We start from the raw sequence: 13,707 nt of genomic DNA, 5'->3' as shown, positions 1-13,707 counted from the left end.
CAGTTGGCCTTTGTGTATTCCATCCAGACAGTATTACAATACAGGTGGGTGTTGGCAGGATTGGCCACTCTGGTAGGATGGGAGAGTGGTGCTGTCATCTGCCACATTTGCACTTCAGAGGCACTTCATCAGTTCACACACAAAGGCCTTCACAATAGTCTGTTGTTCCCCCAGAGAGACTGGGATCAAGGCAGGGAGGCAGGAAATTCCAGACCCGTCTGATGGGAGAAATTCCAGAAGCTTCTCACACTTCAAAGTGGGCACCAGGTATGAAAAGAAGACCCTCAGATGCACTCTTAAGATCACTTCTGGACCTGTGGAAGCCTCGGAGGAAGGACTGCCCAGCTGCTCTGCTGCCCTGCCCGAAAGATGGACTGCTCAGCTGCCCTGCAATCTGAGGAAGAAGGACTGAACCTGCACCTTGATCCCAGAACCACCAGAATACCTCCATGGGACATCTGGCTGACCTCCTGGTCTGAGGAACAGGGACAAAACAAACTCCAACATCCTTGAACACTGCACCTGGACTCTACCTGCTGTGAGTCCCAACTCCCCAAGTGGTGCCTCTCCAGTCCTTGACCCTTGGAAGTGGGAATAAAGTTGCTCTGCCAGCCCAGCTGTGGTCCCCGTCAGAACCAACACAGCACAACTCAACCCGATGCAGCCCTTGCAGCTCCTATTCGGAACTGAGGCAGCATGACGCAACTCAATGCAGAGCTCACATTACAGCTCTGGAAGCTCATCATTGAAACCGATACTGCACAATGCAGCTGAACGCAGGACCCCACATCTCTCATCGGAGCCAACACTTCACAACACATCTTGATGCAGGACCCCTCATTATTCTTTGGAACCACTGCTACGTGGCACTGCACCCTGCATTAAGGATATAAGGTGCATTTTTCAATGGGCCTCACCCGGTCCCTTTATCTGGCACATGCTCCATCGCGGTTGGCCTGAATTTGTGACTTTTCCCGGTCAGATGCAACCAGATAATCACAGTTGGCGCTTTGTGCTTTTAAGCACTATTTTTACCTAAACCTTTACAATTACAGATTTTCAGTTCTGCTAAGTAGATTTTTTTAGTTTTTATGTCAAATGATGTATTAAATATTACTCTATTTATCTAAATTGGTGTCGAATTGTTTTGCATTGTGTTTCACTTTATTACTGTTTAATGCTGCATAACTACTTTGCACATTACCTTTAAGTTAAGCCTGACTGCTTTTTGTGCCAAGGTACCAGAGGGCTAAGCACAGGTTAATTGAGTGACTTTTTGTGCTTCACCTTGACAAGGATTGACATAGGCTGTGGTTGTTTTTTGAGTAGGACTTCACACCCCCCTCAATGAATAACCACATTTCTCACACATGGGATAAGGAATGCTTATGGCAGCTAGTTTAAAAGTGGATTTCACTGACATTTAAAAAAGCAGAGGGAAGTGATTAACACATCGCAGTGCAGTGTTTGGGGGATTGCTGAGGAGAACCTACCCTGAATCGCTGGTGTCCTGGACTCGCTGTACCAGAGGGCTATTCTGCACGCCCGCACCTAGACGCTATAAACGACCTCGCCGCTCCCGCCTCGCAGGACGTGCGCGGGCGCGCGCCGGGCGAAGCCAGGGCCTAGGGCGGGCCCGTTTGATCCCATTCGAGCCAGGTTGAGGCAGGGCTGGGCCCCCTCTCCAAGTCCTTGGGTATCGTAAAAGTATATTTGATTGTTGGCTCTGTTATTATTGAAGCTGTGCTACCTAAATAATCTCTGTGTAACATGTCGTTGAGAATTGGTAATGGGAGGAAGGGAGCGGTAGCGGGAAGTGTTGCAGAGACTCTTGACCAATTTATTAGAAGAGCCTCCTCAGTCCTTGCACACGAGATAGAGTTGACAGAACGTCGACTCTCAATGGACCCAGTATTTACAAAAAGATCTTCTTTGGGGGCCATTGAGAGTGCACGCACGCCGGTCAAACAAGGCCAGAGTGATACTATAACGGTCCCGCAAGAGGAGAATACAGATATTCACATCGCTCGGGACCCCCAAACCCCTCGGAACTGGGAGGCAAATTCATCACCGCGGGAGGGGGAAACCTCTGAGGAACCCTGTTTACTAGTCGAGCGTTTGCGGGGGGCTACTGCAAAAAGAAAGCGAGGAGTTACTCGAGTGGGCACCCAACAGAAATGGAAGAAGGTGAAAAAATGTCAGCAAAGCACGTAGAAGGAAACTGTCACTGAGGACAGTGTAAATGTTGATAATCCGCAAGTAACACAGGAAAAAGGAACTGCCCTAGAGATGGCAATGGCCTCTGCGCGAACTGAGGATTCATTCTGGAGGAAGCTGGAGGCTGTTTTTTTAGCTCACTTAGAACCCCTTGGGGACAGACTTAAAGCGATTGAATATAGACTTGGGAAGGCTGAAGAGGTGATAAAGGACACCCTGGGAAGTTTAGACGATAAGTTAAAGAGGGGTGACTCTCTGAAAAGCACTGGAAGGGGGGATGTAAGAGAGGGCGAAATGGACCTATTCCTTACTGAAACATCTAGGCTACCCATTGCGGAAAAATTTCCGCTGAAAGAAAAAACAGGGGGGGTGGAAGGTAAGAGATCGAACACTGATGATGATAAATCACAGGAGGGTCCTGGTAATGGAGGGTTAGAAAGGAACAGTGTAAAGAAATTACAGCCCAACTTAAATCTACCCCCAGACTGTGCCCCATATGTCGCGGTCCTGATGGGGGTTCCAGAGCTCAATGCAGAAGTGGAGGAATCCTACGACCAATTGAAAAACAAAACAATACATTGGTTAAATTGTAATAGGCCTTTGCCCCGAGAAGCTCAATGTAAGGTTTAGTACGTAAGGAGAGTGAGCTGGGTGGGAAATAACCATAAAAATAAAGCTGGGGACTACATTGTGGTGAATTTCAATGATCCTAGGGCAGCTCAGCATGTTACCATCGCCCAACAGAAAGGCACGCGAACAAACATAGGGGTGCAAGATTTAAGTTATTTTTACAAACTTGAACAGAATGGGACCATGGGAGGGCGCTGGAGAGATCGTGAGGGGTGGACACAGCAGCCTAATAGAGGAAGGGGTTGGCCACATAGAGCCAGGAACGAGAACCCGGTCTATTACACCCAGGGGTCACATATACATGAGAGTTTGACAATCCAAAAAAGAAAAGGATGTGCCCTATCGCTATATAATAAATATGCACCACTGAGCCGGGGTACATACCTCAGCAAAGTAGACTGACTATCCAAGGTTACGACAGCAAAGGAAAGTGACCCACAATTAAGAACACAAGGTGGAGAGATAACAAAGGGAGTACACCCAAATAGGATACAGGTGGCACATGTTAACATACCTCGACCAAGAGCCACGCACACTAATACAGTTAATGGGCCCTCCTTGACCCCGGGGCTCTTACCCAGGAGTCAATGGAGCACCCTAGAACTATTGTCCTGGAATGTGGCAGGGCTTTCAGCCAAATTTCAAAATACTGAGTGGCTGGAATATGTAAATAAATTTAATGTAATTTGTGCCCAAGAAACCTGGGAAGTTGAACCGACTAATTTTAACTTGGTCGGGTACAAAGCATTCGGAGTTCCAGCTGATAGATCAACGGCAGGTAGAGCTAAGGGGGGCCTCCTTTTATGGGTCCCTCAGAGTCTGGAGGGGACCTGGAAGGATCTTAATTGGAAGTCAGACTGTACGCTAGTGGTGCAGTACAAAACTAAGGATCTTAACTTAATTATAGTTAATTTCTATAATGCGGTAGGACACAGATTGGGAGAGCTGGAAGAAAGATTAGGGAAACAGCGGGAGCGGGTGAAGGACGCGACGGCTCCATTGATTTTAATAGCAGGGGATTTTAATTGCCATTTGTGTCCAAAGTTGATACCCTTCACGGAAAATTTGACTTCTTGTAGTATAGAGGAGGGAGCCCACTTTGACTATACGGTGGAAGGGGGGAAATAAGTAGGATGATGAAAAATTATGGCATGGAACACTCAATGGACCTGTTATCTATTAAACCTAACAGAGATGTTAACCCTACTTTTCAAGGAAGAGTATACTGTTCCTATATTGATTTTGTAATTCTATCTCACCTATTAAAACAACAAATTCTGGGATTTAATATTGATTGTAGTGGTTTCAGTGACCATAACCCTCTAACAGTGACAGTGGCAGTGTCACGGGTTAGCAGTAAAACAAGGAGGAGAAAATGAGATGTTAGGGAGACGGTCACGGACCAGGGGCGACACCTAAAATGGGTTAAATTGGATGGAGATAGTTTTTACAAATCATTACTGGTAGAGGGGAAACAGCACCTAGAGGTGTGCTTAAATCTAGAGATTAATGGGCCCCCGTTAGTCGAGGCATTTGAAGAGATAGGGCGGCTAGTAGATAGCCTAATGCATACGACAGGGAGAGGAAAAACAACAACTAAGCCCAAATGGTTTGATTGAGGGTGTTCCCTAGCCCAAAGGAATCTCAGAGCAACCCTCAAACATAAACCCAGAGACGGTTTAAGGGTTATTCATTGCAGATTACAGTATAAACAGGAAGTAAGGCGTCGTAAGAACGCCCTCCAAACCCAAACTTGGGAAGATTTAAGAGGGGTAGCAGAAAGAAGAGATCTTTCCACCTTTTGGTCGATAATCAACAGACTTTGTTTCCAAGATGGAAACAGTCCCCAGATAGCATCAAATGTGCTCCCTGAACGGTGGGTGGAACACTTCAGTGTTCTATATAACAGAGGGACCCCGGCGACTGGGGAGCAGGAGGTAAGCAGGGAGAGTGGGTCAGCTGTGCCAGTATTCACATTGAAAGAGATTGAGGGGGGTATTAAAGGCCTCACTCGAAACAAAGCCCCAGGCCTGGACTGGATCCCGCCGGATCTCTTTGTAAGTAATGTGAAATTATGGGGACAGGTGTTAACTAGAGTAATAAATGCGGCCACGGCTTCTGGCCTACCCCGCTCATGGTCGACGGCCACAATAGTGCCTATATTTAAAAAGGGTAGTAGGGATAGCCCTCAATGTTATAGGCCCATCTCTCTGATAGATGTAACAGCTAAAGTAATGGGTAGGGTTATCCTGAACCGTCTTATGAGCTGGGAAGAAGAACACCATATCCTCACAGATGGCTAGTATGGTTTCCGGGCTGGCAGATCCACAACTGACCAATGTTTAAATGTATACTTATTGGTCATGAAATACACAGTAGCTAGCAAGGAAAAGGTATATCTAGCTTTCATGGATCTAGCAGCAGCTTTTGATTGTGTGAATATGGAAAAGCTGTGGGCCATAATGTCCAGTTTAGGGGTTGAAGTTTGTCTCATTAATATCCTGAGAGCCCTTCACCAAAACACAACTGCAAAAGTGAGGTACAACTTGGAGGGAGGGCAAACCGAGTCTTTTAAGTGTACTAGTGGGGTCAGGCAAGGATGCATTTTGGCACCCTTCCTGTTCTCCATTTACATTAATGGCCTAGAATTATTTTTTTTAATTAATTTAAAAGTCGACTCACCAAGAATTGGAAGCAGACCAGTCCCTGTCCTGCTCTACGCGGATGACGCGGTCCTGCTGGCTCGTACACCATTAGGACTGCAGCGCCTGATAGATGGGTTTGTAGAGTTTATGAACAGTTTAGATTTATCTGCTAACCTGACTACATCATACGTCATGGAGGTTGGCCCTTTTTGGAAAAAATGTTAACTACAAAATAGGCTCAGCAAGCTTGGCGAAGGTACAGACCTTTTTATATTTGGGCATTTTATTTGATAGGAGTCTAAGTTTTAAACCGCTGATCGAGGAACGTTGTAACAAGTTAGCATCAAGCTCAGGGGCTATAATGAATTTTGGCCGTAGACTGGGACGATGGTCCCCAGAGCAAATGCTGACTTTGTATAACTCGATCACTTATGCTAAAGTAGCATATGGGGCAGAACTGTGGGGATGGCGGAGGTATCTAAATTACAAATAGAGGAAAATAAATACATGAGAAGGCTCCTCAAAGTCCCCCAATGTGTATCATCCCATATTGTACACGAGGAACTAGGCTGCAAGCACCTAGAGGAGAGGGTGAGGAACATGCCCTTTGCCGCCTGGTTAAAGATCTGTGTCAACCAAGAAGCCAATCTGACTCAGCAGATAATTAGAGACTGTATGGGAAGGGAGAAAGGAATGTCTATCCCTTGGCTCAAATATGTGAAGGAGGGCCTTGAGAATATTGGTTGTGTAGATCTCTTTTTAACACCATCTTGTATTACTCAACGGGACCAAGCTAGAGTAAATGAGATGCTCTTTAAACATAAAGCTACTGCACGGGAAGTGGAAGTGAGAAATAAACAGTCAGTTCAGGCACATGCTGTAGTGAGGTCCTGTTGCGGTTTGGAGCCTTACCTCGCCCTTGTATACAACCCCCAGAAAAGATTTTTATTAACATGTTTTAGGCTCAACCTTTTCCATCATTTATTAGCTGAGCCTGCGGGTTTCACTAATTCAGTTGAGTCAAAGGGTCCCTGCGGCTGAGATCATCGATCTCCGCAGGATACCCTTCATTTTGTATTATTATGCCCATTTTATCCATTGCCTAGGCGTCGCTTTTTAGTAGATTTGTTTAAAAAGGCCAACCTCAGATTTGTGAAAGAAGCCCTTATATTTTTACAAGTGGCAAGAGATCCCCTGACTTTATTTTGTGTAACAATTGTTTTAAGAACCTCAGTTAAATTGAGGGCCACCATAGGAATTTGTGGAGTGATACCATAATAATTCTGTTGGAAGGGTGAAGAGAAAATATTGTTTTTATATATGACTTGATAAATTAAGTGGTATTGTACCATAGTGGATGTTTCTTTTTAAAATAAAATGTCTGTATTCTTTTTTATATTGTACTTTTATGGTGTTAGTGAAATGCTGAATAAAGAATATATGATGATGATGATGATTAACACATCAAATCACTGATGAGAGGCATGGCAATGCACATTATAAAAACAGGGAATATAATGAAATCATGAAACATTCTGATTGTTGACCTAGGAAGTTGAAAGCATTCGGTTGTAATCCAGAGTGGTAGCACAATATTGTGTAAATAATCATTGATTGACACAGAGACACTGTCTTGTGGAAAATATGATATGAGATTCATGAGCGCTATGGATAAGGCGTTTGCGGTCTTGGAAGGGATAAGTAACAACTAGAGGTTCCGATAAAGCAGTATCATGACTTCTTACAATTTAAGAAATGGGAGGGTCAACTTAAGAATTGTACTGACCTCTTGGTTACATTTGAGATGAACTTCCCTTGACATCTGTGAATTGAACCCACAACAAATACTCATGTCATAGAAGAACAATAGGTATGTAGATAGATAGATAGATAGATAGATAGATAGATAGATAGATAGATAGATAGATAGATAGATAGATAGATAGATAGATAGATAGATAGATAGATAGATAGATAGATAGATAGATAGATAGATAGATAGATAGATAGATTGATAGATTGCTGTGTAGGCCAGCTTGAAATTGCCCTGTTTAACAATGTTCAACCTGTATCACTGAAACTGTTCTTTAACTATTGCTAACTTTGAAATGTGTACCCCTGAATGAAATGGTGATGTCATTGTGATGTATTACTGGTGATATAGGTGTCTAGTACAACACAATAATGAGTTCGATATGTTTTCTTTCTCTGCAGGGACATTCTGTACCCTGTGATGTCACCGAAATGAACGCCATGGATTTAATTAATTCAACAGAACGAAACTGCACTCTTGAAGTAATGCACAAGGGAACTGTGAGCAAGGTTCTGGTTGTTCTCACACTTTCTGTCCTGACACTCATGACAACAGCTATCAACGCCCTGGTGATTGCTGCCATCATTGTCACCAGAAAGCTCCATCACCCTGCAAACTATCTAATATGCTCCCTTGCTGTTACTGATTTTCTGGTAGCCATCTTGGTGATGCCCTTCAGCATAATGTACATTCTGAAGGAGACATGGGTCATGGGACAAGCCGTGTGTGACATATGGCTTAGTGTTGACATCGCCGGCTGCACATGCTCTATTTTACACCTTGCTGCAATTGCATTGGATCGGTATCGCGCAATTACAGACGCAGTTGAGTATGCCAGGAAGAGAACACCTAAGCATGCAGGCTTTATGATAGCAGTCGTATGGATCTTGTCTATTTTCATCTCAATGCCGCCTTTGTTTTGGCGGCACCAAGGATTCACTAAGGAAGATGAATGCATCATCAAACATAATCACATTTGGTTCACAATTTACTCCACATTTGGAGCCTTCTACATTCCACTTGCATTAATCTTGATCCTTTATTACAAAATATACAGAGCTGCCAAAACTTTATACCACAAGCGAAATGTAAGCCGGGTTGCAAGAGAGGAGCAAAATGGACAAATGCACTTGGATCCTGGTGGGAGGATTTCCAAAATAAGTTCCACGCTATGCATAGCGGAAAAATCTTTGTCAGATCCCTCAACAGACTTTGATCGCATCCACATCACAGTGAGAAACCCAAAGTCTGAATCCAGGAGAGAAAAGGCCTGGAGAAGACAAAAGATCTCTTGCAACAGAGAGCGGAAGGCAGCAACCACCCTGGGGTTGATTTTGGGTGCATTTGTGATCTGCTGGTTGCCTTTTTTTGTAAAAGAAGTCATTGTTAATATTTGTGAAACATGCTATATTTCTGACGATATGTCCAATTTTCTAACTTGGTTGGGATACCTCAATTCTCTTATAAACCCTCTAATTTACACTATCTTCAACGAAGACTTCAAGAAAGCATTTCAGAGACTTATGCGATGTAAACATTATCTTTGACAAAATATTCCACTGCAATAGATAGAACTTTAATCTTGTTTTTAATAGTTATTCAATTATACCTGATGAACTATAAAAATCATTACCATTAACTGTTATTAAGAATATTAAATAATATGAACCGCAGTAGGATTTTGCTGCACATAATAGTGAATTTGGTTAGCAAAATATTTTAAACAACAATATTATTTAAACTGATCCAACACATTTGGTTAAATGTAATGTTTGACTCTTCTGTGACCAATCACAGTATCTGCAATAAGTTCCTGCTTACTTCCCCTGATCAAGTTCACTATTTGTTTGCTGGGTCTCAAACCCATGTATTGTGTCATGGTTTTAATATAATTCTGTACATTTTTATTGTTAATTACTTCCTTTTCATGTCTGTTTACTTTTTTACATTCTTTGTGCCTATATGCTATAATTATTGGAACTGGGTTTAAAATCATGACTCCGCAATGACAACCAAATACAGCACACACACGAATTTGATTTAGTCTGGTCTGTTAGTTTGCTCTCTGCCCAATGCCACAACTATCAGCTAAAAAGGAAAATGTGTTATTTTCCGAACACAAGAACCTTTTTGCCTTGCAATACGGTTAAATATCTGGACTGTAAATAAACTAGAATAAAAGTATGGTCCAGAATTTCATTGTCGGAATATCCTCTGACATAAATATTGGGTCCTACATATTGATTAAAAAAGTATCACCCACTGGTGTTAATAAATGAATATCTACTCTCTTTTGATAATGGGATGATGTGTTTTTTACAAAGTATTTAGTACACAATTTTCGACACACGATATTTCTACAAATGATATTCTGACACAGCTACAACAAATATTTTCAAAGCCATTTTAATAAGTAAGCCTTTGGCACATGGTTTTGAGCAACTGAAAATATATTTCTTTTTTAGTTTTAGCATTTATTTAAACATAACATATGACTTACGCATAGGACATATACTCAATATTGTATATTCCTCTATTTTTTAAACATCACAATATAAGATGACTATCTATAGATGAATTAAGCACCCGGGAACTCGTAATTGGAAGATATGGAACATATACTCAAAAAAGGTAACATCAAGTGTGTCACTATACAGGGAAAATGTTGGATCTTTTGATAACAGAAACTATATGAGGAGACACATTTGTGAAAATGGTGTACGTTGACGTTGGACACATGAGTTCGGTTCACTCAATCTGCCTTCATTCATAAAGAACATGTTGAAATTGTGCTGCATTAAGACCTAACAGCAATGTGTCTGGGAAATGGTAAAAGATAAAGATGGTAATGGACCAACATTATTTTATCTTACCTCTGATAAAACTTCACAATAATTAAAAATGGGAAAGCAGAAGAGAGAGACTAACTGCAAAAACAGTTTTAGACCCGAAATCTGTATTGTATGGAACTTAACTTAGAAAAGTTAAAAGTTATACACCTGGGGCAAAACAGTTGACATTTATGTTAAAAATGGGTACTAAGCAGGCTTCTGTCATGTAGCTCAGGGAATGGCCCGAGGAAATTGTTGCCAAAAAACTGGATGTGGGAAGCTTATGGAATGTAGTAACAAGAATACAAATGCACTTCTATATCAGGCCGTGCAGATACAAATAAAGAGAAACAGAGAGTTGAAACAGAAACACATTAATCCCACTTCATGGTCTATTCTTAAGCGTTATATATTGAATGTTGAATTCGGTTTTTGAGATGTACCCCACAAATGATGATAATACGATCTAGAAAATGGAGTGAATGTTTATAGTATTAAATAATGGTTCGAGGGCTTAAGGTACCATAACAGACTCACACCTGTACGAAGTGTTGTTGGGAGGAACCTTAATTACTCTGTGAAATAGTTAAAAGATAGTGATTACCACAAATGGAAGATGGAAGTGAAAGCATGGTATATGGAAAAACTAGAAGTTGGCTACCAGGAAACTCCATCCAGCCTTCAAAGTATTTAACTGTGGGATGATAATAAGTTCTTCATTACAAGGATGCAAGCATTTGCATACATTAGTACAACAAGTAGTCTTCCACATATGGAAGAGAACTTGCTTTGATAATCTACCAGGTCCATTCCAACTCTATATCTTGTTTAATCCTAAACCATCATTGTGCTGCATAGGAAAGAAATGCTCTTGATTGCAAAATGTAAGGGTGATCAAAGGGTACCTAACACAAGAGCAACTCTCATGTAATCTCTAATTTCATTTGTTAGTGTTAGACTTGGCATCCTTGGCTTGGTCTCACCAGACTTTTTGTCTCTGCCTCCGTAATTTTTGACTGTGAGCTGAATTTTGTTTTTGCTGACTTAGATGCTTTGGGCACTTTCCCACTGCTGATCAGTGTTGAAGTGCAAGTGGTCCCTGTGTAAATTGTAACCATGATTGGCATATTTGATTTACTGGTAAGTCCCTAGTAAAGTGCACTGTATGTGCCCAGGGCCCGAACAATCAAATACTACTAGTTGGCCTGCAGCACTGATTGCGCCACCTACACCACTAGTCCTTCAAATGTGTCTCAAACCTCCCACGGTAGTGTCTGTGTGCACAGATTTAAACTGCCAGTGTCAGGCCTTAACCTTCCACTTCCTTACATGTAACGCAACTCCTAGGTGTTTTACATGTCCTGATAGTGAAATACAGCCAATTTAGTTGTTCACTATTGCAAGGACTAGCTCTCCCGTAGGCTACCATAGAAGCTGCCTTGTAACAATTTTTCAAGTGTAACTTTCCATTGGGAACAGCAAGAGATTTGGAGTTTAGGCTCTCTGAACTCAGAATTTAATAACACACCTTTTAGTGAAGGTGCTTTTTAAACTGCTTGTTTGAAAATGCCACTTTTCAAAAGTGGACATTTTCCAGTTTAACCATCCTGTGTGCCTCTGCCTGTTTGTGTGTTCACTGTCTGGTTTTGGAGTAGCAGGAGCTAAGGATGTGCATTCACTCTAGACAGTCACAAGGGGGTGAGGTGTGTCCTGCCTTTCCTGGGTGAATCATAGCCAGGGTGAGTAGACCTTTCTGCATTTAGAGTGGTGGGAGGAGTTTTCACTAACACCTGAATATGCTGTGTCTGCTATGCACAATGCTGTCTCCCCCTCCTGTAGTGAAGCTGGACCAGGGAGACCAAAACTGGTCTTTTCAGAGACTCTTGAAACAAAGACTACAAAGAGAAAATGGGGTAAAAATATTAGACCTAAACCCACAGAACTTAAGATTACTTCAGGATGCTAGAGGACCCGGCCAATCGAAGAGCTGGAAGAGCTGTGTGAGGAGCACTGTGATGAGTGAGGGGTGGGTTGGCCTGCATTCTATCTGTGGGCAGAGGAAAAGGATTGACTCTTTTTTGCCCTGTTACGGTATCCAGCTTGAGAAGGTCTCCAAGGGCCTAATGTAGAGATGGCCTCCTGTTATGAAGTGTCAGGGACACAAAGTCTTCACTTGCAACTTGCTAAATAGCACCTGTACTCTTCTGTTGGACTCCTGATTAAAAAAGCGTGCCTACTCCAGTGTCCGGGCCCTTGGAATTATTTATTTATTTATTTTACACATTTGTAAAGCGCACTGTTACCGAAACGGTGTCCTGGCGCTGAATGACCGCTGAAGAGTGAGACGGAGTGGCTTAGTGTGTGAATAGCCAAGTTTTCAGGGCCCTTCTAAAGGGCAGCAGATCGGAAATCTGCCTTAGGGCAAATAGGAGAGCATTCCAAGCCCTAGACGCTCCCAGGGAGAAGCTCCTTCCCCCCCAACGGGCCTTCCTGACTTTAGGGACTAAGATCAGTCCTTGGTCTGAAGACCTAAGCAACCTAGTCGGTTTGTACCACTGAAAGAGAGCGGTCATGCAGTGAGGGCCCTAACCCTTCAATGCTTTAAAAACTACACAAAGGGTCTTAAAGGCTATTCTTTTCCGCACTGGTAGCCAATGGAGCTTTACCAGATCTTGTGCTACCGAGGAGAATTTGGAAGTTCCCGTAATCAAACGGGCAGCCGCATTTTGTAGGATTTGTAGTTTGTTTAACAGCCCCTGTTGGGCATTTAGAAGCAGGCTGTTACAATAATCTAGGCGGGATATAGCCAATCCCGTTACCACGGTCTTTCTGTGTATGTCAGGGATAAAAGGCAGCACTTTTCGTATCGTTTTCAGGATATAGTGGATGGAAGAAGACAGAGCGTTTACTTGAGGCCTGAAGGAGAGAGTGTCGTCCATCAGCACCCCCAGGTTTTTAAACTTCGTAACTGGAGAGGGGGGTGTCCCCATTTCTTCGGGCCACCATCTTGGGGACCAAAAGTTATATTTGGCCCCAAATAGCAGGACTTCAGACTTCGCTGAGTTCAATTTAAGACAGTTTTTTACCATCCAATTACTGACCTCACGCATACAGTCCTTGAACCTGTCCGCTGTGTCATCCACTCCACCCGGTAGCAGAGACACTACGATCTGTGTGTCATCTGCATACGATGTTACGTTAAAGCCGAAAGATCTTATGACTGGCGCCAGGGTGGAGACGTACACATTAAAAAGGGTCGGGCTCAAGGACGAGCCTTGAGGGACTCCACAAGGCAGAACAAAAGGGGCCGATTCATAGTCTCCCAGAGCCACCACCTGAGTCCTGCTGGCAAGGAAGGCCTGCAAGACCTTAAGGGCCTTGCCCTGGATTCCGCAGGCCCCCAACCAGTCCACCAGCAGCCTGTGGTGAACCGTGTCGAAGGCTGCGGACAGGTCCAACATGATCAGGGCGGCTCTGCCACCTGCGTCCATCACTTGTCTTATATCTTCGGCAGATTTTATCAGAGCTGATTCTGTACTATGCCCTTGCCGAAATCCGTGCTGAGATGAGT

The 13,707-nt window shown here is 43.0% G+C and overlaps 1 protein-coding gene across 2 annotated transcripts in view; it reads left to right on the top strand.

Annotated features, from left to right (window-relative positions):
* The window catches only part of HTR1F (5-hydroxytryptamine receptor 1F), an 845,375-nt gene extending 836,371 nt beyond the window's left edge, over window positions 1-9,004 (top strand). For both annotated transcript variants that reach the window (XM_078656077.1, XM_078656078.1), the window contains exon 3: window positions 7,707-9,004. In XM_078656077.1, the coding sequence (XP_078512203.1) occupies window positions 7,737-8,852 (1,116 nt within the window). In that variant the 5' untranslated portion in view covers window positions 7,707-7,736 and the 3' untranslated portion in view covers window positions 8,853-9,004. The remainder of the gene's footprint in view (window positions 1-7,706) is intronic.
* Window positions 9,005-13,707: the final 4,703 nt, after the last annotated feature.

The sequence above is a fragment of the Lissotriton helveticus genome, chromosome 8, assembly GCF_964261635.1.
Source record: "Lissotriton helveticus chromosome 8, aLisHel1.1, whole genome shotgun sequence".
NCBI lineage: Eukaryota > Metazoa > Chordata > Amphibia > Caudata > Salamandridae > Lissotriton > Lissotriton helveticus.
Note: the sequence above shows the minus strand (reverse complement) of the source record. Positions and strands in the feature narration are given on the sequence as shown.